Raw genomic sequence first — 25,329 nt, 5'->3', positions numbered from 1 at the left:
AAATTTATGACTTTCCACAAGTACAACACTACCAGCTTTGTAAGATTTCACTTCAACTTGGGAATGAAAAAGGGTGGACTGTTTTTTTTGAAAATTCTGGTTCCTAAATAGTCTCGGGGTTCCAACAGCCAAAAATCGCTTCTTCAAAATGGGATACAAAAATGACAAATTCAGCTGAATTCTGTTAGCAGTTGACTTAATGTTTTAACAGATTATTTTGCAGTGAAAATTTGTTATTTTTTCATAATTTGTAGGAATCTGAAAAACCTGTTTCACAACTAGTCTCTGTTTAGTTTCAAGCCACATTTCAAGATGGATGCCCCCATATCAGAAATTAATTAATTACATTTATTTTATTATGTGTACACAAACTGACTGATCAAAACACAGTTCTTTTTACACTGGAAACTCAGACACTGAAGAGTTCAGTGTAAAAGAAGCAAACTGCTGGACACAGCCATGCATGGCACAGTCCCAGTTAGTTATCAAATTTAAGATGTAGAGTTTTGTTTATAGTAATATACATGTAGTTGGAACATAAACATTATGTATATGTGAAGTTTGAATGTAATCGGTCCAGGCATGCAAGCACGCAAATACAGAGGTGAATTGATAAGTCTTGTTTTCGAACTCCGTCCGTATGGGGACTAAAAATATCAGACTTCTGGGCCCTTTATGACTAACAAATTATTTTAACCAAACTGGTCATCAAGTCTATTTTGTCATAAATTTCAGGTTTACATTGTATCAGTGATACTGGAAAACGTTTAGTCGAATTTATTTTTGTTTAGTTATTTATCAATAAATGGATAGCAAGAGCTCTTGGAACAGATATATTTATGGTAAATAAGCCCATTTATATACAGCTTTGTAAACATAATTAGTAATACCAGTAACAAATGTTATAAACAAAGTACATTGCTAACACGTGTTAGAGGCACTTCAAGAAAATACAAGCACAATTCATGTTCACAACAATAATTTACATATTAACAGTAAGATGATTTTATTTTGATGTCAAAATATAAATTTCGGCTTACATGCATTTTAATTAACTGGTGATTCATTCCTAATAGAGTAAGTATTGTATAATAAAATACACATCAACTGCCAAAGTCAATTGAACTACCCGTGAGAAATTCTGCTCCCACTATTATACCGGTACATTTGTTCTCAAGATTTGTAAATACAAGACATACTCATTCCATTATTATAATTAAAAGTTGTAGAAAATATAGAAATGTTATGTACAGATTTACAATATTCCAATCAAATATTTGTATGACAAAAACGTTTAATTTTACCTAACTATTTACAATCTGCACTGGGGGGGGGGGGGGTATGAAAATTATGTTTGAAAAGTGTACAAAACTATTATTTGGAAAATATTTTACATTACACAATTATTTATGTGAGCAGGTCATTAGTTTGCCTAATGTTGAAAACATGATGAAAGCTGTATAATCCTTGACAGAGTCTTTATGATACACCAGTATACGTCGAAAAGGCAGATCCATCAGGTATAAGTGCCTGATTGGTAAAAACTTCTTTAATTGGAATGAAATGCTGTTCAATGAGAAAAAAAACAAAATCAAAAAATTTACATATATAATAACGTAGCGTAACGTTTACAACCTTGTCTCATGAGAATGTAGACATTAATTAACAAATAGGAATTCAATTCAAGATTAGATACAAACTAAAGATATAAGTACTGCTTGGTACAATCTTTTCCATGCAGGGCAGATATTGAAATACAAGTTTTTATTTTTGATATGTGACTCTTAAAAATATAGAACATAAAAACGAGTGATACCTGTATAACACAGTATTTTCTTGTTGACGATGAATAACTTTTATCATACATGCAACAGCTTATATAAAGCATTAAAACTAAAATAAGGCTTGAATTCAAATGAATTCTTGGCATGAATGTTTTGATGCCCATTTATGCACATGTATAATGCAATTGTGACATGTTGTTGACATTGTAAATACCCGGTACCTCTTGGAATTCAATAGCATTTCAAATTTATATGTGACAATCAGGTAGTTTTGAAACCGGCGCATTCAAGATATTAAATGATGTTCATGCATACTAGATTGAGTAATTTTAATATGTTTCTTCTTGAACGAATCACATTTATTTACACTGCCCAGCTGTTCTGTTTTCATGACCGTCGTAAAAGGAGTGCCAGCCAGAGTATAATATATAAATATAAAAAATCAAATGACTGATATTTTCATTTGAGATACTGTTTAACGCATGATATTTTCTCTCCTATAACAATATAACATTTTCATGTATGATAATATCTATATCTAAACGAAATTTTGCATGGAAAATAATGGCTAAAATTTAATAATTGTGACAGACATTTTCTGTAATATGTACCTTTCCCATCATGATAATATTCTCGCAACCACATATTTACATATTATACAGCAATTATCATGAATTTCAATGAGGTTTCGACAGCCAAAATTAATCTGTTTATAGTATAGTATAGTATATATCTTTGAGGAAAGTAAGGAATCACACATGTGGGAATAATGGTACACCTTGCATTTGGCTAACATACAAATATTGTTTACGAGCAACATTTATTATATATCCATATCTATTCAATGTTACATGAAAGAAATGCCTCAGCTCCTTATTCTTTTGTTTATGGTTAACAACTCCCCTGATGAAAGCCTTCGCAAATAGCTGATTTGAATGGTACCGTATATGTCAAACAACGATGTATTGAAGGTTTCACATGTATAAAACAACCTACCATGTCATCTCCACCATCTAGTATCTTAGCAACAGGATTCATGAAGTTTCTTTCCACACGTGGTTTCGCACTAAACTTGCTGAGTGACCTGCATGTTGATAGCGCAACTTCACTATCTAGAAGCGCATCATGGAAGTGTTGATTTCCTGTAGGGAGTAAAAATAGTTTCAGGTATAGTGACTTAAAAATGAGAAAATACCACAGAAATTATATATAGCAGTGGCACTGGCAAGTATGAAAGTTGTTCAAAAGGCGTTGTCTTTACCACTAAATGGCACTCAAATTATAAAAATTATACAAATACGTGGCAAAAACTATAGACAATCAGATGTATCATATATTTGTCAAACTATATTCTTTGAAATATGCAAGAAAAGATTTTGTAGAATGATTTGGTATATACAGTCAGAGTGTAACTTTATAACTAAACTTAACGTTTAGCTAGATAATGAAATTGAACAAAGCAAAGTCAGTTGACAGCCAGCCAGGGAGTTAAGTTGCCCTCAGACTGTACTGTATATACGGTACTGTAATTTAGGCAACAGGGACAGGCCCTAATTTGGTTCTAAAATAGGAGTCATAAAATGTTGAAAAATTAGTCAATCAAGAAAAATATCCTTATGTTCAGTATATTTAAGGTAGAAGCCTAGTCATAAAATTTGACAAAATTGGTGATAAATCGCATGACAATGTTCATTAGTTTATTATGTACAATCATGAAGCTAATGTCTCATGGTACATTATTTTGTGTGTTACAGTTATACTTGTTGAGAAAAGTGTCCTAATATTTCTTGAAAATTGCTATTCAATGAAACACAATGTTAAAGAAAAAATGCATTTTTTGACACTGTTTAAAACCCAGATGTTTTAAATAATTCAGAACAAAAAGTACTCCATCATTAACAATATATGATTTTTTCAGTCTATGTCACAGGTTAGATTTTGAGATATAGCATAATATCTCTGCCATAGGAACCTGTGGTAAAAGTGTTATAATAGTGTCAAAATGGCGACTTTCCACTAAAATACAACTATCAATTTCTTGAAAAAGGCTGGTGACCCCAACTTTTTTTAGGTTGAATATCCTTAGATTGCCTTGGAGTACAATTTATTGCAAAATGAATAAATTCTTGGTTTTTAACTTTATGAGTAGGCTTCTACCTTAATGTAATATGAAATTATTTTAAAAATTTGTTTGTATGTTTTTTCATACTTGAGTTGATCTGATTACTGATGCTGCAAGTACAATCTTTTGGCTTTGATTTTGATGGGAAAACGGCACGATTTTTTTCTTTAAATCAAAAACTGAGCATTGAATAATAATTTAACACTTTTTATGGTGATAACAAGCTCATTGATGGAACAAATCACGCTAGCCACAATAAACATCATACTCCTGAATAGACATCAATGACTACAGGGAAAAACTAAATTAGACTCTAATTTAGGCGTCAAGATTGAAATGTTCAAAAAATGATGCATAAATTAGAGATTTTATGGTAGTACTGGTAGAAAGTAACAATGTAATGTAATATCATCAGTTATTGGTACTCTAGATTGATGGCACAGTGTACTTAATTCTCTTGTGATCAGCTTGTGGTGAAATGGATTGAGCTGAAAGGTAAGGTGCCTCCCTATTGTCCAGTTTCTGTTATGCAGGTTGTCCATGGCCAACTGGCACCAACTCCCCCCTCTTAATTGAGTATGGTTTTAATTTTAGCTAATTTATCACAACTGTTCTTACAAAATTCAGTACTTTATTTTATTCATGTTTCAGATTTTTGACAAAATCACAAAAGATTTTTAACAAACCATTGTAACCAATGGGCTTACCTATGGTTCTGTGTTTCAGTGAATGCAAACCAACAGGAGATTTGGACCTCATGTTAGCACCGAGTGAAAGTGAACCTTGAATCCTCTTCTGATTATAAAGACCAGGTGCAGAACAGACAGATGATTTGCTTTCTGGAGAACATGCTTTATTTAGACCACCACTTGTAAATCTGTTTGAACTCCAAGCAGAAGTTTCAGCTTTGTAGCTTTGAACTGCATGGTCTTTGTCTGCTGATGAGTGATCAAGTGGGAAATTGTTCTTTTCCGAAACAGGCAATCTGTTGTCATGAAATATAGTCGTTCTTGCTTCTGGAGAAATTGGTCTTACAGCAGGAGAGTCAACAGAGAGACTAAGGGGAATCGGTTCTTTAGTGACTAGTTGACTGCAACTTTGCATGGCCAATGGAGTTCTAATTGGCAAGTCAATGTCTGCATATGCATGCTTGGAAAACGATGGTGTCTGAGGAAGATAGCGAGACAATGTTGTTTTCCCGGCTACAATTGGCTTTGGTGTGTGGATCGAACGTTGCAAAGACTTTGCAGTAGAGTGTATGGCAGTCCAAGGTGTTGAAGTAGTAGTTGCTACAGCAATTTGTTGAGACACAGAAGAAGGCACAAGAGAAAACGATTCACTGTTTTTAGATTCTTGTGTCTGATTGAATAGGTAAGATTTATCTTTCAAGGCCTTTGTTTCTTGTTTGGTATCGATATATGGTTGTTGGTAAAAGTTGGATGAAGTTGTGGCCATTTGTGAGGAGACTGCAGCAATATTTGATGGAATTTGGGTGAGAGTTTTTGAAGTCTGAGATTCATCAGTTGACACAGGGTGTTGTTGTCCAGTGGTTATGGCATTTGTAGCTGGATTCCAAGCATTCAATGGTCTGCTAGTGCCATGTTCCAAATCAGACTTGACAGATGAAAGAGTGTCAGAGGGAAATAAATTGATTGGTTTAAAAGCTGTAGATGTTTGGTTGAAATCAGATTTCTTTGAAGCCGTCACTTTGGGTGATGAAACGGGCGACAGTACTGAACTGACAGTGTTCACATGTGCAGTGGTAGGTAACTGCATCCCGGCTGATGACTTAAATGCTGAACTGCCATATGACGAGAGTCTTAAATCACTTGTTTGTGCATGACTTGGTAAAGAATACAGTTTATCATTACTGACATGGGCTTCGTAAAGCCTGGCCTTTTCTGAGTACCCATTTGAATTTAAAATAGAACCAGTACAAGAACTGAAAACTGAATTACTCGCTTGATGTTGATTGTGGTACAACGATTGCTGGTACAAGTGGTCTGGAGCTGATGCATGATGAAACAGAGGTCTCATTGCTGAATCAGATAGATGTGGTTCACACGGATTCGCCAGTGGATCAATGTTTGTGTGCAACAACCCAGTGAGACTATACTGAGATACTGATGGAATTTTTTCATGACATTGAGATGTCAGCAGTGTGGTTGGCTGATTGTGATCTTGAAATTGTTGTTGAGATCCATGTGTATACATCAGATTTACATTCTGGTACACTGGCTGTGACCCACCTAGACCATGCTGAGGTATTGCTGAAATTGTTTTATGATATGAAGATGACTGTAGTGAGGTTGGCTGATTGCGATAATTGTGGTCTTGAAATTGTTTGTCAGATCCATGTGAATACATCAGATTTTCATTCTCACCACCTATTGATTGATGTTGCTGTTGATTCAAGTTCATGTTCTGTGGAGTCTTGTTTAAAGCTACTGCATGATTGGTAGGTGTAGCCGCAACAGTTGAAAATGTGTTCTGTTGTTCATATTGACGAGTTGAACAATGACTACCAGGACTATGATTCAAACTGGAAGGGATATGCGTTGATTGAGTCATCATGGCAACAGCCGATGACGTCTGATTTGGGGTACCCCATGCACATGACGCTATATTTGGCTGTGACGGCTCTTGGCCGTTCTTCATTAACAATGGTACATTAAGCAAATCATTTTGTTCCAGTTGTTTAATTTCTAATTCAAGTAGTCGCTCAGCCTCTTCAACTTCCTAGAGAAAATACAAATTATCAGAATTAAAAATGGAGAATCTTGCCATAATCAGAGTGATGTAATAACAGTTATATCAATAGTTCTACTCAGTCACCTTTACCAACTGATTAAAGATAAAAACAATCACAGCAAATTTACACAAGTAGTAGTCAGTGTGCTTCTTTCATGCAATACAATGACCACCAGCCATATTCTTAATGCCAAGGAATTATAAGATAAGGATATACAACTTTCATAAACATGTACAGTGATATGCCATCTCACAAGAATGGAAACTCTTAAGCATTATGTGCAATTGTCAATCAAACGTATTTGATTGCAAAAACAGAAAATGAGTGATAATCACTGTATCCGAACAGACAAAACATATTATATGCTTTGCAAATAAGCATAGTCTGAATTATAAATGTATAATGTTTGAATAGTTTTGAATCAAGAGCTGCATTTATTAAAACAAAATGGTCGACAGTCAGCAATTTTGTATCGGATTTGAAAATCAAAAAATGCATTAAGGTGCCATAATTCAGTTGAAGCACATACATAAGGCAGAATTTGACAAAAATAACTGTTGACAAATAAGATACTATCTGATTAGTCAGACTGTTATGGTAGACAATCAGGTACAATCTTGTAGGTAGCTTCACATTGATGCAATATGTCCATTGTATGTACCATTTTTGAACGAAGTTCATTCGCTTCCGAAATGGCAGAAATGGTTGTGCGTCAGCCATTTTGTATCTCATCGTTAAATGAATACAATTGCATATGTGTGACATGTGTACAAAGTTTGAACATGGACATGGCTCCGGTATTCACTAAAACAGAATGGCCAATTTGAATCTAAAGTTGTGCATCAAGTCCCATAAGGCCCAATATATATGTACTTTGAGAGTTTGAATGCAATTCTTCAAATCACAACGGAGATCAGATTTGGAATTGAATTTTGATGATAACCACAATTCGGCCATCTTGAATTAGATCATGAAACAATTAATGTGCATGTGTCGCCTAAGATTGTGTGATGTATGTGTGAAGTTTGAATGTGATCGTACCAGGCATGTCTAAAACACAGGTGAAGACAACATACACAGAGGTCAATCAAGTCCCTATTGTCAGACTTGATTATTCTCAACTTATAAATCAGTGATATTTGCATGAATATAATTTCATTTACCCTGAGATGTTTCAGGTCCTCTTCTCTTGCTGCAAGTTCATGCTGTTGTTTCTCTTGTTGAATCATACTGTAAGGAGTACAGTAATCCTTAGTATCATCATTCATCATAGGAAGGCTGTTTTCCTGTAAATAAAAACATGAATCAATACTGAACAGAACAATTAAGAAATCAAAGGAAGCTTAGAAAGAACTCCCTTGTGCTGAGAGTATTGAAGACATTAAAAATTAATTCAAAATTACTTGTACATGAGATATTGATGGAAGAGCTGAAAACTAATTATGTAAATCAGGTAACTAATATGAACAGAACAGAACAAAAAAATTATGAATTATTATGCTAATTAGAGAATTAATATGAACAAATTTTAACCCAAAATTAATCAGGCCTGTCTATTGTCCTAGAGCACTTATGTACCAAATTTTATTCAACTGTGATGATCAGTAATTGAGATATCAGTGTTAATTAATTATATTAATTAGGTGATTAATAAGCATAAATATTTACCAAAAACTAATTGGGTTTCTGCATAGTTCGCTTTAAAAGTTTCATTAAAATCCAATTTGTGGTTCTTTATATATCAGTAGAACATTATGCAAATTAGCTAATTAATATATACTGATATTACCCAAAAAACTATCAGGTCTGTGCAGTGTCCTATGACATCTATGTACCAAATTTCATTGAAATGTGATGATTACTACTAGAAATATCAAAAGCTGAAAATTAATTAATTATGCAAATTAGGTAATTAATATGTACTCATATTACCCTAAAAACTATCAGGTCTGTGCAGTGTCCTATGACATCTATGTACCAAGTTTCATTGAAATGTGACAATTACTACTTGAAATATCAAAAGCTGAAAATTAATTAATTTTGCTAATTAGGTAATTAATATCTACTGATATTACCCTAAAAACTATGAGGTTTGTGCAGTGTCCTATGTCATCTACGTACCAAGTTTTATTGAAATGTGATGATTAGTACTTGAGATATCAGTGGAAAAGCCGAAAATTGATTTATCATTATGCAAATTAGGTAATTAATATTGGACAGATTTTTACCCAAAACTAATCAAATCTGCACATTAGTTTGGAGCATCTGTGTGCCAAGTCCAATGAGTGGTTCTTTAAACCGGACACACATACAAACACACATACAGACACACTAACTGCAAAGACTCCCTTTTTGTGCTTCGCACTTAGGAGTCAATAAGACTTATCATAGTTGGTAAAATACAAGGTCTATCAGAATGGCATCTATCAGAAAACTGCCCTGTATATTGGGTGCTTACTTTAAAAGCTTTGTCATTCTCAGGACTGGTCAGTAGATCAGCCCACTTTACAGGTCCCTTGGTGTTTGGCTATAGGAAAAAAAGATATGAAATGGTTAAACATCAAGCTAAGATAAGATAACACAAAAACCTCAATCACTGGTAGACTGAAAGCATCTTGTGAAGCGACACCAGTGCTTATGCTGTACTTCTTATGAGATAACAAAATGGCCATTACATTGCATGTTTTTTCTCCATCAGAACATGGAAAGATAGTATAGTAAAACTTACTGACACAAAAGCTTGTGGTTTTTTTGTTATGTTGTATTTTGTTTTTCTGACAGGTAAATTTGGCGATGCTGTAGATATGCTCTGTTCTTGTAATAAAGACACTTTCGGGTTCAGCACTCTCAAAGCCTGGAAAAATCAGAAAGCAATAATGAGCATTCAAATAGGTGTATTTGTTGCACAACATTTTAAATCGGGGTTACACAATTCATGAACGTTTTGTCATAACATGCATGTTTCGCATGCAGCCCATGTTCTAACAAGTCATTGTCAATGTCAAGTCTCTGTCCAGTTTTTAGTGACTGTCAACATAGTGCCAAATAATTATTCCCACTTATAATATGACAGACATGATACAAAGTGGAGCCAGTTTATTTGTGTGATTTCTTCCTTTACATGGTAAATGCGTAAAGTTTGAGCATGATCAGTCTAGCCATGTTAGCAATATGGTTTTCAAAACAGCATTCTCGGCTGAGATAGCTCCGCTGTTAGCAATGCACATTACAATTAAGGTAGAGATGCACTTTATTTGTGAATTTCAATCAAAAATAGTTTTTTTCGTTTTTTATATAGATTTTTATCTAAAGAACATTCTGTGAAAATTTGACCAATGAATTCTTATTGGAACACCGTTAAAATTGCTGTTTATTTTCTGGTTAAAAATAAAAAAACACTCACACGTGGCAATGTTTATGTCCAATTGCCTAATTTGCATGAGTAACCAAATAACAAGACTGTACGGGTCATAGTTCATTCAATTCACGCGCATGTGCAATTATTCTCAAATCAGTTCTCGCTCGCTAGCAAACCAAACATTATATTTCCTCAGCGGTTTTTCTTAATTTTTATCATTACATTATGCGTGGTGTGAAAAGAAAGAGAGGTAGAAAGAAGATTCAGATGATTTCTATGTCGGAAGATGCAAAAGCTACACTGAAGGCATCAGCCCACCGAACGAAAAACAAATCGATGTGAGCGTCCAAACATGACTTTCCCTGAAGGCATGAATCCGAGTTTCTGATTGACTGAGAGATTTTATTTTTAAATAATTGTTCTCAGAAAATAAACTGAGCATGTGAAGAATAATTTAACATTGTTTACAGTGATAACTGCTCATAGTCGAAACGAAGCTTACCCATTCATGCTTGTCACGATAAACATCATACTCTTGAATAGGCGTCAATGACTACGGTAAAACTTAGACTCTATTTTAGGCATTAGGAATGATTGAAATGACGCCAAAATACACCTTAAAAGTCCCATTTTATTTATTTTTTTCTAAATCCCATCCCGAATTTACGGCAGAATCTGGTCCCTCAAATAAGGAACACGTGAGCTTTGATTCTAACAGGATATATTGCACTGGGTCGGGGAGATACAAACTTTTGTGTATCTTTTGTCCAATGGGTACCTGTACTTCGATCATTCGCAAGTTTTGCTCGGTCGTGCGAGACAGCTTTGTTTGCAACCGGACGAGGACGAACTCCGTTTAATTCAATAAAGCAAACAACTGACAATGCTAAAATAAATTGCAAAGGTACGCTAAAATTAATTGAAAACAACCAAATAATTTCAATGAAAAATAAATCACAGAGAGAGGTAACTTGATACATTACGGTAACAACACTTTTGACGCGCTGACCGCTTCTCCGCGTCTGATGTTTTGCTTTCCTTGTCATAATACTTACTGATTGATGATTTTGTTTTGATTTTTGAGCTTTTTAGCCTGCAACACGGCCACGACCTTTGCTTTTTCCGTGAAAAATGGGGAAGTTTACGTAAATTTGACAGACATTCCATTTTTTTAAACTACCGAAGCACACTGTTTAGCACTCCCATTTTTTTCATTTGCCGATTTCTATTCAGAAAAATTCGACCGCTCGAAAATGCACCTTAATTTTGCACTCTTAAAACATGTCAGATTTCCAACACTAATTATTTAAAACCGGTCGAAATTTTAAAACTTTTACGTTAGGAGCTGGAGCTCTCTTCTTGCAGGCGACCGTCGCCGGTAGTACAACAGCATGTTTTGTACGTACATCCGTGCGCTGATTGTCTGCGACTGTCTTAGAAAATCCCTGAATAAGGCGTTGCCAAAATCGGAAAAATAAAAAAATGCCCCCTTAAAAAACGAACATAATTCAAATATTTCTTTTAACAAATATGTTGCAGTGGGAAAAATGGGATTGGAAACAATGAACAAAACTTCTGTGCCTCGCGTTTCGATTCTAGGATTACGCGATTATTCATTATTGTGCGTTCGCTTCCTGGAGTTGGTTCTCAATACTACATAAAAATCATCAAGGATAAATAATTTAATATCCCACTTTGTACTCTTCATGGTAAACCATAGGCTCTGAAATACTCGTAGATTTTTTATTGAAAATACATCGAAGAGAAGCCATGATATTTTGATCGTGATAAAAGGTCACCTTCCTAGGACCGCCCCCTGTTTAATAATTCATGAGATGACGTCATATTTACTGGGCATTGCCACGTGTTTTTACCGACCCCATCAAAACACTGATATGAATGACGTGTTTCTGATTTATATATTCAAGAGCAGTTGTTCTGGTCCAACGATTTTATATAAAATGTCTATGTCTATACGTCAACTTTCAATTTCAATAGTCTAGAAAGTATGACAAAGTATGACAAAGCAGTAAATCCTGGTTTAACGCGCAAATATGCAAATTAGCCTTTTTCTCGTCTTCTATTTTTGGTGAATTCTTGGGTTTTAAATTAAAATAGCTGATAGACGCTTTGGCCATTTGCCTCTAAATTTTCACACATTATTGACAAGGTGTTCCCCCTTCAAAATGCGTCCGGACAGTTTATTACGGCGAGTGGAACAAAAATAACAAGTCCACAATTAACATGGATATATAAATTATGCAAAAATAGAAAAGAGTGAACTTTGAGGTCATGCTATGCGACTTTGAAAGTCGTTAGAGCAATGAGTGGACGCATTTGAATTAGTAGTATACCAAGGTATCCAGGGATGTACATGTAATTTTACCCACAAATGGACTTGAAGTTTTTAAGCTAATTTTTTTTAAACCACTTTTGTCCAAAAAAGCATATTTTTGACCCAAAATCAAAAACGCATTCTGGATATTTAAAATAAAGACAAGTTTTACAAAGTTTGTATAATAAGCTTTCAGAAAATATATAACATGTTGGATATATAATACCATCTTCATTGTCTAATTACTCAATTAAAAAGCAAGCCAAATAAACTGCATCTCTACCTTAAAGAACTGAAGATATCATTAGAAAATGAACAATATGTATATAAAAAGCAACGGGACAAATCTGAAAGAAGTCCACACGTAGTACGTTTATATGTAATATAAAAGCAATTGGACTTGTGGTTTTCAACAAGAAGTCAAAAATATCACTTTTCACCAAAAATGACAAAAATATTCATCAAAATTAAATAATTTTCACAACAAAATTAACAAATCTGAAAAAAGTCCACATGTAGTACCTATATATGTATTATAAAAGCAATCAAACTTGCGGTTTTCAACAAGAAGTCAAAAATATCACTTTTTACCAAAAATGACAAAAAAAATCACCAAAATTCGAGAATTAAAGACATCATTACAAAATGAACAAATATGAGTGAGGTCCACATGTAGTACCTATATATGTAATATACAAGCAATTGGGCTTGCGGTTTTTAACAATAAGTCAAAAATATCACTTTTTACCAAAAATGACAAAAATATTCACCAAAATTAGGGAATTAAAGATATCATTACAAAATGAACAAATCTGAGTGAGGTCCACATGTAGTACCCATATATGTAATATAAAAGCAATTAGACTTGCGGTTTTTAACAAGAAGTCGAAAATATCACTTTTTACCAAAAATGACAAAAATATTCACCAAAATTAGAGAATTAAAGATATCATTACAAAATGAACAAATCTGAGAGAGGTCTACCCAAGGTACATATACACCAAGTATCAAAGCATTCAGGCTTGTAATTTTCAAGAAGAAGTTGAAAAAGTAAAACATTGACACGGACGACGGACAATCACTCATATGATAAGCTCCGCTCGACAAAGTCGACAGCGGAGCTAAAAACAATATGGCCATAAGTCAGCAATTTTGAATCAAATCGGGGGGGGGGGGGGGGGGGGGGATGTAGCGCATCAAAGTACCCATAGGTTTCTGATGAAGAGGTCATTTTTATCACATGTATCAGAACATGAAAGATAGCATAGTTAGTACACTAGTCCAAAGAAATTATAAAAAAAAAAAAAATAAGTAAAATGTTGCACCCAAATGATTGAAAAGAATTAAAAAAGGTGTGATTTTGATGCATTATTAGGCTGTTATTTGGACATCTTGAATCAAATTATGACACAAATGCATGCACATATGGCCGATATAATGCATGTGTGACACTTGAACTTGATTGGTCCACCACATCCAAAATATGAATTCAGAACTAAAATGGCCACCAGATTAAAATAAAATGGTGTGCATCAAGGTCTTACTACCGGTATATTTAATACAGGTATAAAGTTTAAACCCAAACCATCTGAGATACACAACTGAGATTCAGATCAGATATGTTGTGGATATTTCTTCATGGTTGATAAGATTCCCAAATTTGAAGATGGTCATATAGGAATTGTTAGAGTTAATTTAACCACAAGAAAAGTGTTATGCCAGAGCCGGAATTGTCATGTCTATTGACACCCCCTCCCACATTACATTCCTTCTGCCCATGACTTGTTGCAATTATCCAAAGTGAATCAGCTTTGTTGCAGGTACATTTATGTTCCTTACCTTTCCTATTGAACAGGGAGTCTTGGGTTTTGTAATAATGCGTTGAGCAGAGCCAGGTCCACTGTCAAAATTCAGATTCCCACCATTATAGCTAGTACCAGAAACATACTGAGACAACCTGCCAAACATGGGCTGACCTTGTGACATGTACGATTTCTGACCTAAGAATACAGACGATTGATATCGTAATGATGTTGAGTGCACTGTATACATACACACGTGGCAAATAAAGAACATAACATGATATAAATTAATAGAGGCTGGTTCATAGGGTGTCTACACCTTTGACACCTACAGGAATTCATGGTTGAGTGAAGACAGTGATATGGATATAATTGACATATCATTGCATGATTTAAGTAGGGAAACAAGAATGACAATGTTCTCAACAAAATCTATGGTTTATACTGACATGTTAGAGGCTGTAAACTTGCAATATAGAAAAGAAGAATTTAGTGACTTTACAAAATTTCAGAAATACAATACATCTTCTGAAGTCAGAAAAATGTGTGAGTAGAATTAAGTTTATTAAAATTCTTGATAAGGTGCAAATACAGGAAATACATGGAAAATATTCAAGTATTTGCAGTCAAAAAACATTACTGTGTGTTCATAAACTAAATATTTCTGAAACCGTTGACTTTCAAACACAACTCATTAGTCTTTCAGCTAAAATATCGTAATCTGATATGGTAAACCTTGGTTGCCTGTTACTATTGGTATTGACACCCCTCCAAGTTTACACAGATTTTGGTAAACCTTGGTTGCCTGTTACTATTGGTATTGACACCCCTCCAAGTTTACACAGATTTTGGTAAACCTTGGTTGCCTGTTACTATTGGTATTGACACCCCTCCAAGTTTACACAGATTTTGGTAAACCTTGGTTGCCTGTTACTATTGGTATTGACACCCCTCCAAGTTTACACAGATTTTGGTAAACCTTGGTTGCCTGTTACTATTGGTATTGACACCCCTCCAAGTTTACACAGATTTTGAATGAGAAGTGGTCACAATTTGTAACAGATGTGCTGAGTATTTGTAGACAGACAGACATCCCATAATCCATACATATTAAAAATAATTGATTCATGCATGAATTTATGATTTCTTTAAGACCCCAAATAGCAGGCAACTGATGATCATTTTGAAAGTACTATTGGGGGGGGGGGGGGTACAAAACAAATGTGACATCTACATTCTTTCAAATGTTAAATTCATGTCTCAATATTAAAATAATAGCTTTTAATTCTTAAAAAGGCCTTGCAGTCAACCATGTACATATGGTCAAGCATATGATGACTTTTTCCTTAATCTTAACAAAAATTTCTATGGTTATCTATGTCTTATTTGAAAATGGAATTAAGGATAAAAAAGACTATCAATTTAGGCTTGTTAGAGAACTTTACATCTTGCAAAAGAAAATTGCAATACAATGTGATACAAAATATTATCCTCACCTGTTGCCACTGGTTTGGTTGATATATTTGATCCAGTCATGGTCAATCTTTTATATGTGTGCTCCCAAAACTCTTTGTAGATGTTATCAGTATTTTGAGATTTTCTGTTATAAACTGACAGCCTCTCCTGAGGGGGAGAGGGTAATAAGATTGTTTGATTTGTCTGATTCAGTCCATGCAACAGAAAACATTATATAAACAGCAGCCTTCAAGATTTCTACAAATCTCAGCTCATATTTCACACTTATTTATGTTCAATTGACAGTGTTCTTCCTGAGACAATTACCATAGAGTATAGCATAACAATAGAATGTGTTAATCACCTCTATTGTATTTATTGTTATGCATAAATAGCTTTATTATTTATCTAAAATTAACTCTATAATACTCTGTTATATGATATGAGCTATATGACCTAAAGTAAACACAAAGAACAAAATTAATTTAAAATGCCCACTCACACGATACAACTTATTTCTACTTTTTCAAATTTCTTAAATAATCTATCAAAAGATCACTCATATTATCAACTTTTTTAAGATTTTCAAAATAGCAATAATGGGTTAAAAAAGTGAATGTGAATCCAGACAAACTCATTTAGTTTTGGCATTCCTATTGCCCTGAAATGAACATTAGTGAAATAACAAAATAACAATAATACATCATATTCGATAAAATGCATTTTATCCCAGGTCTGATTTCGAAAACTTTTAATTTTAAATATACTTACATATCTGGGCAGATTTCCCATAGTCTGTCGTGTAAACGCCTTCGGACGTTGCTTAAAAAAATCCACACCTTGATTATTGAGAATACTTGCTAAAGCAGAATTATCACTTTCAAAGTCAATCCCGCTATCTGAAAACCAAAACATATTTTTCATTGTACTTAGATGTGCTGTATTTTTCGCCAATTTTCGCCAATTTGTTGTTACACTTTCATTGCATTGCTTAGTAGCAAATGATCACGGTAGCGAAATCCAGTCATGGTGTGTTTCACAGATAACATTATTACTTAGTATCGATTATAATCATGTACAAAAAATAAAATGCAAGTAAAATTTAACTTAATTCAATTTAATTTAATCGTAAGCGAATGTTTCCGGTTGCATGTCAACACTTGAGGCGATACGATATCCGACCTGAATTGTGTTCTTTGACCTGATGGGCTGGATGATGCCAACGTGATCAATTTACCATGGCTCATTTAAATAATGTATGTTAACGTAAGAACGCAATGCAGAAGAGATTTGTCTATGTTTGTGATCTTTTGGCTTTGATTTTGATGGGAAAACGGCATGATTTTTTCAAATCAAGAAATTATTTATTTTTGAAAATTAAACTGAGCATTTGAAGAATAATTTAACATTGTTTACTGTGAAAACGGTACATTTGAAACAGAACATTTTCGCGTAGTTTTAATTTCGCGTTTATGGACGCGAAATTGGAAACAACACAAATATTTTCTACTTCTACAGTAGACAAAAGAGACGTGTTTCAAGAGAATATAGACAGATTTCTTAAAATCTGTTAGAAACAAACCGAATTTTTTGCATAAAAGCCGCACAGTAGCAGTGAGGGACTTTCGGGATCGCGTATATCGCCGATAACCGGAGGTCGATCTGCCAGCGCCCATTCATGATCATTACGCGCCAAAATTTCAACTCTGTCTGGCGCTTACTTGGGGTGAAAAATACACCAATACTGGCGCCTCGTTGAAGGTGGCGCTTAACTGAAGACAAATACGGTACCCGGTACATACAATTTTGAAAGGTGGTGGCAGTACAAAAAACTTTGTATACGCTTGTAAAAAAATCTAGTGCTGAAAAACCGTGACACTTTACCGTACTTCCCTGAGTATAAGCCCCTCCCCGAGTATAGGCCCAGGGTGTTTTTACCGGGCGTCGGCGACATTTATTAAAATATGCATGTAAAAATTTTATTTCATTGCATAAAAACATGATTGGTACAATAGTTTGGTTCCAGTTTTTACGAGAAAACTCACATTAATTTCAAAGTGCATGGTGGGCGAACGTACATAGTTCGCACGTTTTCCATTCTGTTATTTACTCGGGATGAACCCTGATGTTGCAATACTGAAATAATCCATATTTCTTTTGAGTAGTAGTTTTCCAAACAGCAAAAATGTGCTCGTCAAGTCGTGAACCTGGACACTATCACCTTTTTACTTTTCCGAATAATCTTGTCCATTGAGACTATCGTGAATAGGGTGTGAACGAGCAAACTATTCTTCGACATGACTTGTTGGCGGCTGTGAAAGGTTTAAATACTTCCCTCACCCTCAGTTTACCTTTCGAAAATTGCGAATCAACAGCTTTTAGGGAGAAAGTCACCGTTTTTTGTCAAAATCAGTGTTAACAGATCGCATTTTAACATTGCGGTAATACACTTCCGCATTGCGTTGGTAAAAATACTTCGTCAATAATTGGAAAACTTCGATTTTCATTGCTTAACGAAAGACGTGACCTGTTAGGTCAAATGAAGTTGTTCAAGTCAAATTATGATGAAACCATGGCGGAAATAGCTTTGTATCAAGAGTTTGTGTACGATCTTGCTTTCGACCGTTTTCCCACTTACCCTAACCATTTTTGCAACGTAAATTCAGATGGTATGTGAATCGTATTGTAATAAAATTTTTGTTTTTTGTTCATATTTGTTTCTTCATTGTAAAAAGCGTAGTTGAAATCAATGACGGCTCGTTTTGAATTTTTGTTTTCTCAAAAAGACGTAATATTCTTCCAAAACCAATGTGAAAGAAATATGTAATTTGGATAATGTTTCGAGGCTAGGAAGATGGTTACAGTTTTAAATGCACCAAAAAAATATCTTTTCTAAGGTGATCCTCGAGTATAAGCACACCCCTTATTTATGTTCAGGCCCTTGGGCTTATACTCTGGGAAGTACGGTATATTGTTTATATTAGATTAAAACAAACTTTTGAACTTACACATCCACTACACAAACACCTATCACACACTCACTCAGTCAATCAGTCAGTACAAATTTTGAATTCTCACCTTTCTGTTGATCTGCAAGTGACTTCGCTTCTCTATTGGCTTTGATGGGGTCTTCTTTGCGTTTTACAATTTCTTTGGTAACTGGAGAAGGTTTCTTTTCAATATTCCTATTATTATTATTGACAGTACCAGCTGAAAGACTTCCAAGTACCTGTCGAGTGGGACTTTCTTCTGATATTGGTTTTATTTGAAATGGAAATCCAGACTCTTTGTGCCTTTCTCTAACCCTGTGAAAGTCAACACATTTGTTATGAGATATCCACCCCAAATGTTTATTACATCTGTATAAATCTGATTGGAAATTGATTTCACCTGTATTGGATTTTCAGCTAAAAACAATGTTTGGTAGGTTTGGAAGTCTATGACAGGAAATTACACTAGTAAAATATATAGAAGTACCAAATATTTAGAAATACAAGTTTTGCACATCAAAGTTCAATGTGTCTGGAAGCTGTTGAATGTTTGTGTAAATTCAAATTAATTAAACAGAACCTGTGGGGGTTGGCAAAAATTAAAAATATTAATTAATTAAAAGGTGGTGGTTGTCACAATTGCATGCAATTTAAAGTTATGTAAATAAACAATTATTTGAGCAACATGTTTATGTTGCTATGGGGACCCATATAAATGCAAATTAAGACCATAGTCTTTCAAGATATTTGGCCACTATTAAAAGAAATATTTAAACTTCCATCAGTTTTTTCATGCTGTTTACTAAATAAAAATATATGGTGACCAAACAAAACATGATTAAAACTATAAGAATTTTTGAGCTATTTACCATTGGTTTCTATGCATTTTAAAAAGTTTATGACGTCTATCATAATTGTTTACTTTGAAAATAGTTCCAAAAATGTACATTTTTTTCTCTAACAAAATATTTCACGCTAAGTATTTTTCCTTCACCCTTATTAAACACATGGCCTGTAAGATTTTTTTTTACAATAGATATTGGCGATCCATGACTATGGAGGCTTTCAGCAGTTGAAGTGTTAATACATGTAGGTTGAATACCTGTGAACAAGTGCAACTGCATTCACTAAAAAGTTTAGTGACAGTGCAAGACAGAATACTTTAAATTGGGTGGTTTTCATTATCTGTGCAAAATCATTTGTGCCATGAATTTGTGGTTTAAAAAAAAGTATTTACTCAACCAATATTTTCTTGGAAAAAGAACACATTTTATAGTATTAATTTATAGGTATTTAAAAGTGATGTATATTTCATTTCACATCGTTGTCCAAACCAAGATGGTCCATAACAGCAAGTCTTCTGAAATATTAGAGCAACAAGGTAGCTAACTTACATACTTATTTGCTAACTAATTTGGTTTTGACAAAAGCAGGTGACGTTAAATTTGATTCATTTCATTCTGTCACCAACAAATACTATCATATCTCTTATAAAATAATATTTTATGAGGTTTTACAGGATTGATAAGTACAGTATACAAAATTGTTTGACAGCTTTAGATAAAAACAAACTTGACAGCAAATTAGTGAGCAAGTTCTCCTTACTTGCTGCCCCAATACTTCCGAGACTTGCTGTGAATTATGTATACAGTCTATGTTGCACTTTTTTTAAAAAACTTTGTTATTACCATGTATGAGGCAAAATAGACTTTTCCCTTATGATATGGACTTGCCACATACATGTACATTACTGGTACAATGATTACTGCCACATAGTAGCAAAATACATGTACATTAAGAAGTTTGCATAAATCAAAAACTACCAGGAACTGGATGTAACTATGTTGGGTCTGCTGTAATTGTAAATACAAACTAACCTGTCAGTAGCAATAGTAGGTCTTTTACTGTCTTCCCTCTCTTGCAATGCTCTGCTGTCCACGATGGAATTTAAAGCATCTTGGTCCAGTTCAAAGAAGTCCTCGTCTTTTTCAGCCTCAGTACCCTCATCAGTTAGCAAATCTCTACATACAGCTGGGTGAAACTTGGTTCCTGGTTTTGTCAAATCAAACTCGTGTACCTAAAAAACAATGAAATCATTTTTACTTTCTGAAATTTTAATAGAGGTAAAACTAATGAGGGAGTATTACACTTAAATATTATATTTTTCAACATTGATATTCAATAACTTCTTTGGAAAAACATACTTAACATTACAGTATAGACATTGTCCTTATATTAATTGTAATGTCGGCAAACTGAAATTGAAAGGTCTTTTATTTTGGAGTAATTTGGCTAAAAATCATATCTGATGTTACATTGTTTGAGAGTAATACTGATCAAAACCTGAGATATTGCACCTTCCATCGTTTAAGATATTTATTGTTTTCACCTAAATAATTCCCATCATGCATTGCTGTTTGAATTCTGCTTTGGGAATGCGCTAAACACAGGTAACTTAGGAAGTACACTGTACATAATGTTTGATGTTCAAAGTTCGTTGAGACTCTGATAACACAAGTAAAATAGTCTGCCCATAAAATCTATCATTCGAATCGTACGGCCCCGTGTCTTCTACCTATAGGCATTTACACGATACCGTGCAGGATTGCATAGGCTAATTGCGTATCTTAAGCAGTGAGATCTGATTGGGCGCGCCTCGAAACAAGGCGCCCAATCAGCTTGGACGTACCAAATTATAAAACAAAATTCCACTTCCTGTTTTTGTCACTATGAAGACATCCTTCCCACACAGAACTGTGTCGAATGCCTGTACCTGATGAGGCTTGGGGGCACCTACACCGAAAACTTTCGCAATTTTATCATCACAAATATCACGATTCATGGGTGCCGCCATTTTGTTGAAAATGAAACGCCAAATTGGGATTTGTAACACGCAAACTGATTGGGCAATGATTAGCCGCAACTGACTACTGGGGGCGCTGTTAGAATACGCATATTTGATGGTCGTTCTGCCAAGGTCTGTTTAGAGGCTTGGCCAAATAAACTTAGACCTTGGCTAGCGAAGATGATAAAATCAAAAAGGAAGAATCTAATGGCTCTACAGGAAACAACTCAAGAGTCTAGTGTACTTCTCAGAATACTGGAAAATGCTGAACATTGAATGTTGATTTTGCAATTTAACATTTTCAACCGTCGAACAGGGAATTTGATGTGTGATTTGGTGACACCCTAGGATGATGAAAACTTCACATAACTGCTCAGTAACATTTGGCTAGGGATAAGAAATTTCCGTTGTGGATACTGTCTGAATACCATAACATGTAGCTGTGGCATTTATTTAAGAACACGTTACTTGACATGTCAAAGGATTCAAACACAATTTTGCCGACAATACAAACTTTAACATACCTGCGTCATCGGCTTCTTGGTGCAAGCTTTGCCCTAAAGAGAAAAAGAGTATTTCACATTACTCAATGGATAAACACAATTGTAAAGACATGCAATTGTACACTTATCTCCTTTGTACATGTGTATAATTATGCTTCTATTTTTATTTAGTCTTTTATACACACTTACAGATTAGGATTGTTATTATTGTTCATTGCATACATACAATGGCTTAATAAGTTTTCCTATAGACTATTTTCATACTGTATAATGATTTACGGTATGTCATTTGTGAAAACAAAATTTCGTTGCTATAAAAAAATATTATAACTCACAAAAATCAAGAAAAATTGTCCCTTTGCGCAATTAAAGTAGTTTACAGCAGTGGACAATGGCACTGAAATGGAGTTTATGACCCTAATTCATATTTGTTTTTTGAGTCGGTGCAAGTGTCGTGCAGTGTTGTTTTGAGTACATTTACTATGAAATAATACATTTACACTAAGTTTTTTCTTTTGGCAGCACGAGATAAGTCAAGTACATGTAATATTATGGTTGATTGTACTTACAATTTGTAACTTAGTATTCCAGTTTTTATGAAGTTTATTGAAGTCAGGTACGCGTCTAACTTTTGACATTTTCTGAGTAGCCTGCTCTTTTTTTTTGTCATCATCTTGCTTGTTATCACTCACTGGTATAGGTATCCTAATAAGAAATGGGAAAATTAAATTACAATTGTTTCAAATTTGTACAAATACATGTTTCCATGCTGTATATGATGGAAGCATAGCTGTAACAGATCAGAAGCTATCATTGCCATCCATCATAGCTTACACTCTACTGCAGAGAAAACATGGGACAGTGATGGGAGAAATTTGTTGGGACATACATGTATAGGGTTTCAAGGCTAACTTTTTTTTAATGGAAGCTAAGCTGGGTTACCAGTCTAAGAGTCAGTAACCATGGCAGCATTGGGTAGTTCATCAGGTTTAGTTGGTATTTACAGCCAAGCACAAAAATGTGAAAACAAACAATTGTCATCCACAAGTTTATATAAAACTGGTACATGTGTATGAAACAAATTTATTATTATTAGAAATTGTCCTATTGAAAAATGCTAACCCATGGACAAGAAATTGACAGTTTTCCATGAGCTACATGTACTGTTGATTTTGACTTTCATGGAATTTTAGTTATAATGAACACCATCAAATGATCAAGCCCTGGCAATTTCTATGAATATAGCTTATATGTATTCATACCAACATATATACACATATGTAAATATGTCTAGACTGTAGACACAAATCTGCAGGTACTGAATATTTTGAAGCAAAGTAGATGATCAGTGAGTTGTTTTTATCCTACAACATTCAGACCAATCTCAATGACAAAATATTGGTGGTTTTCACTGTAAGATCTAAGGTTTAAGACAGGTTTTAGAATTATGTTTGTTTAAAACTGACAGAATAAAACTAGCAGTACCCCCATACGTTACCTTGTGGAAGCTCCCTTAGCTGAATTACCTCTGGTAGCTCTTGCGTTAGATGTTGTTCTTTTTGGTAGAGGTCTTAGAATGTAAAAAAAAAAAAGAAGATTTTTTAAAATTGTACATGTTGTAGTTGTATTTCTTATATGTAACTATAATCTTACATGAACTCCATTGCTATGTCTTGTTGACAACTACCGTAAACAGACACTGCTCAAATGAAAGAAATACATGAACACAAGCTGAAAATAACTCAGCTGCCATAGAAATGTTGTTAATATTTTGATCAGATAATGTACTCATTTGGTAGATTATGCATTATCTACCAAACTCATTCATTATTAATTATATAATTGCATCAAATTGTGTTAAATATTATGTGTTATAATCATAATATTGCCCTTACTAACTCGTGTTATTATTTTTACTATTTTATGATTTTAAAATCTAGAATACAATATATATTTTACTTGCAAAGAAATGTTGATACTAGTATATTGTAAATTGTTGTGATTAGGGAGCATATCTCCTTAAAATGATATAAATTGGAAAAGGGATTTATTATTAAGCTCTTCTAGGACTTGATTTTGGCGAGTGACAGTGGATTTTTTTTCAGCTCCATGGACTGTGATTCATGGAGATAAAAAAACATCATCGATATAAAATTAATGCTTTGACGCATTGTCTGAGCATTGTATTTCAGACGATAACCCGTTTCTATTATCATATTTTGAATTACCTACCTCGAACTGGGCATCCGCTTAGACGGAGCAACGGTTACCGCTCTGCTTGATGTGGGCATGGTGAATGTCCACTTTGTGAGCTAAAACTTTTACCCAAGCTATAAATTCCCAGTGCTGTGGCGATTTATAGTAATCGATCGTCCGATGACGCTGAGCTCAAGTTCAAAGTGGCATCATTTACCACTATAAAGCAAAAGCAATAATATAAGTTGTCGACATTTGAAAATATAGTTTCTCTTAGAATATGTCGGACAGGCAGCACAAAGCTGTTGTGATATACATATGTTCTCAGTCGGGCTTCTAATAGCGAAATAAAAAAGGAAGACACCACAAGCAAAGATCCGAGAACAAGTTCGACAACCAAATTTCCCGGACGGTTACAGTAAATAAGACCAGCCAATCAGTGAGCACGTAAACAAACATGGCCGAGTAGATCGCGAATATCTCAAGAAAGGAAACGAGATTTCACGAGACTTTGTTTTAACTGCCCACAATGCAATGCAAAAAGAGGAACTTACTACTAGTTTATGAGGGTCGACAAGGGGTATTTTTGTAAGCTGTAATAATTGTTTTGTTTTTTTCATTTTCGTAATAATGTAATTTAAATAAATAAAAAAAAACGTAAATTCGTAGACATGGGCAAGGTGTAAAATGTAATCAGCTATTTTATTCGTCCGTAATTTGTACAAAAATCTAATTTTTTTGTAAGCATATAAAGCATTTTCGTAATTCGTATGCAATTTCCAATTTTGATTGTTAAACACAAATTATCAAAGATACTATAAAAATGTAAAATGTGTTCAGGAATTTGCTTTATCTGTAAAGTGTAAAAAAATAATTTCTACTGTAAATAGAACTTTCATTTTATTTCCTGTAAAAAAGTAAAATGTCGTTTTTATTCTCTGTAACCTGTACCAAAGACATCCTAATGTCTTTGCCTGTACCGGCTACCCACCCCCTCCGGTAACAGTGGCGATGTGCAAAGCGTGAGATGCTGAATTGTTCGAGCTACGGACATCGAGTTACGAAAACATCGAGTTACAAAAATGATCACACCCGCCAAACTTCGAATTACGAGAAATATACAACGTTAAACGAGACAAAAATGCTATGCTGCCTATAACTCGAAGTTCGGTTAACTGTTAATTAAA

General features: G+C 34.2%; 1 protein-coding gene across 1 annotated transcript; it reads right to left on the bottom strand.

The window, feature by feature from the left end:
* Positions 1 to 981: 981 nt before the first annotated feature.
* Positions 982 to 24,603, bottom strand: LOC102809039 (uncharacterized). The gene is made up of 15 exons (XM_085501912.1): positions 24,179 to 24,603; positions 23,445 to 23,516; positions 22,516 to 22,651; positions 21,968 to 22,000; positions 20,476 to 20,675; positions 18,687 to 18,913; positions 16,380 to 16,507; positions 15,650 to 15,776; positions 14,191 to 14,351; positions 9,387 to 9,512; positions 9,117 to 9,185; positions 7,822 to 7,944; positions 4,648 to 6,645; positions 2,781 to 2,960; positions 982 to 1,566 (listed from the first exon to the last, which is right to left on the bottom strand). Exons 1-15 carry the CDS (start codon positions 24,235 to 24,237, stop codon positions 1,480 to 1,482), a joined length of 3,726 nt encoding a protein of 1,241 aa, XP_085358038.1. The 5' UTR covers positions 24,238 to 24,603; the 3' UTR covers positions 982 to 1,479.
* Between the last annotated feature and the right edge of the window lie 726 nt (positions 24,604 to 25,329).

The sequence above is a fragment of the Saccoglossus kowalevskii genome, chromosome 7 (genome assembly GCF_978046115.1).
Source record: "Saccoglossus kowalevskii chromosome 7, keSacKowa6.1, whole genome shotgun sequence".
NCBI lineage: Eukaryota > Metazoa > Hemichordata > Enteropneusta > Harrimaniidae > Saccoglossus > Saccoglossus kowalevskii.
Note: the sequence above shows the minus strand (reverse complement) of the source record. Positions and strands in the feature narration are given on the sequence as shown.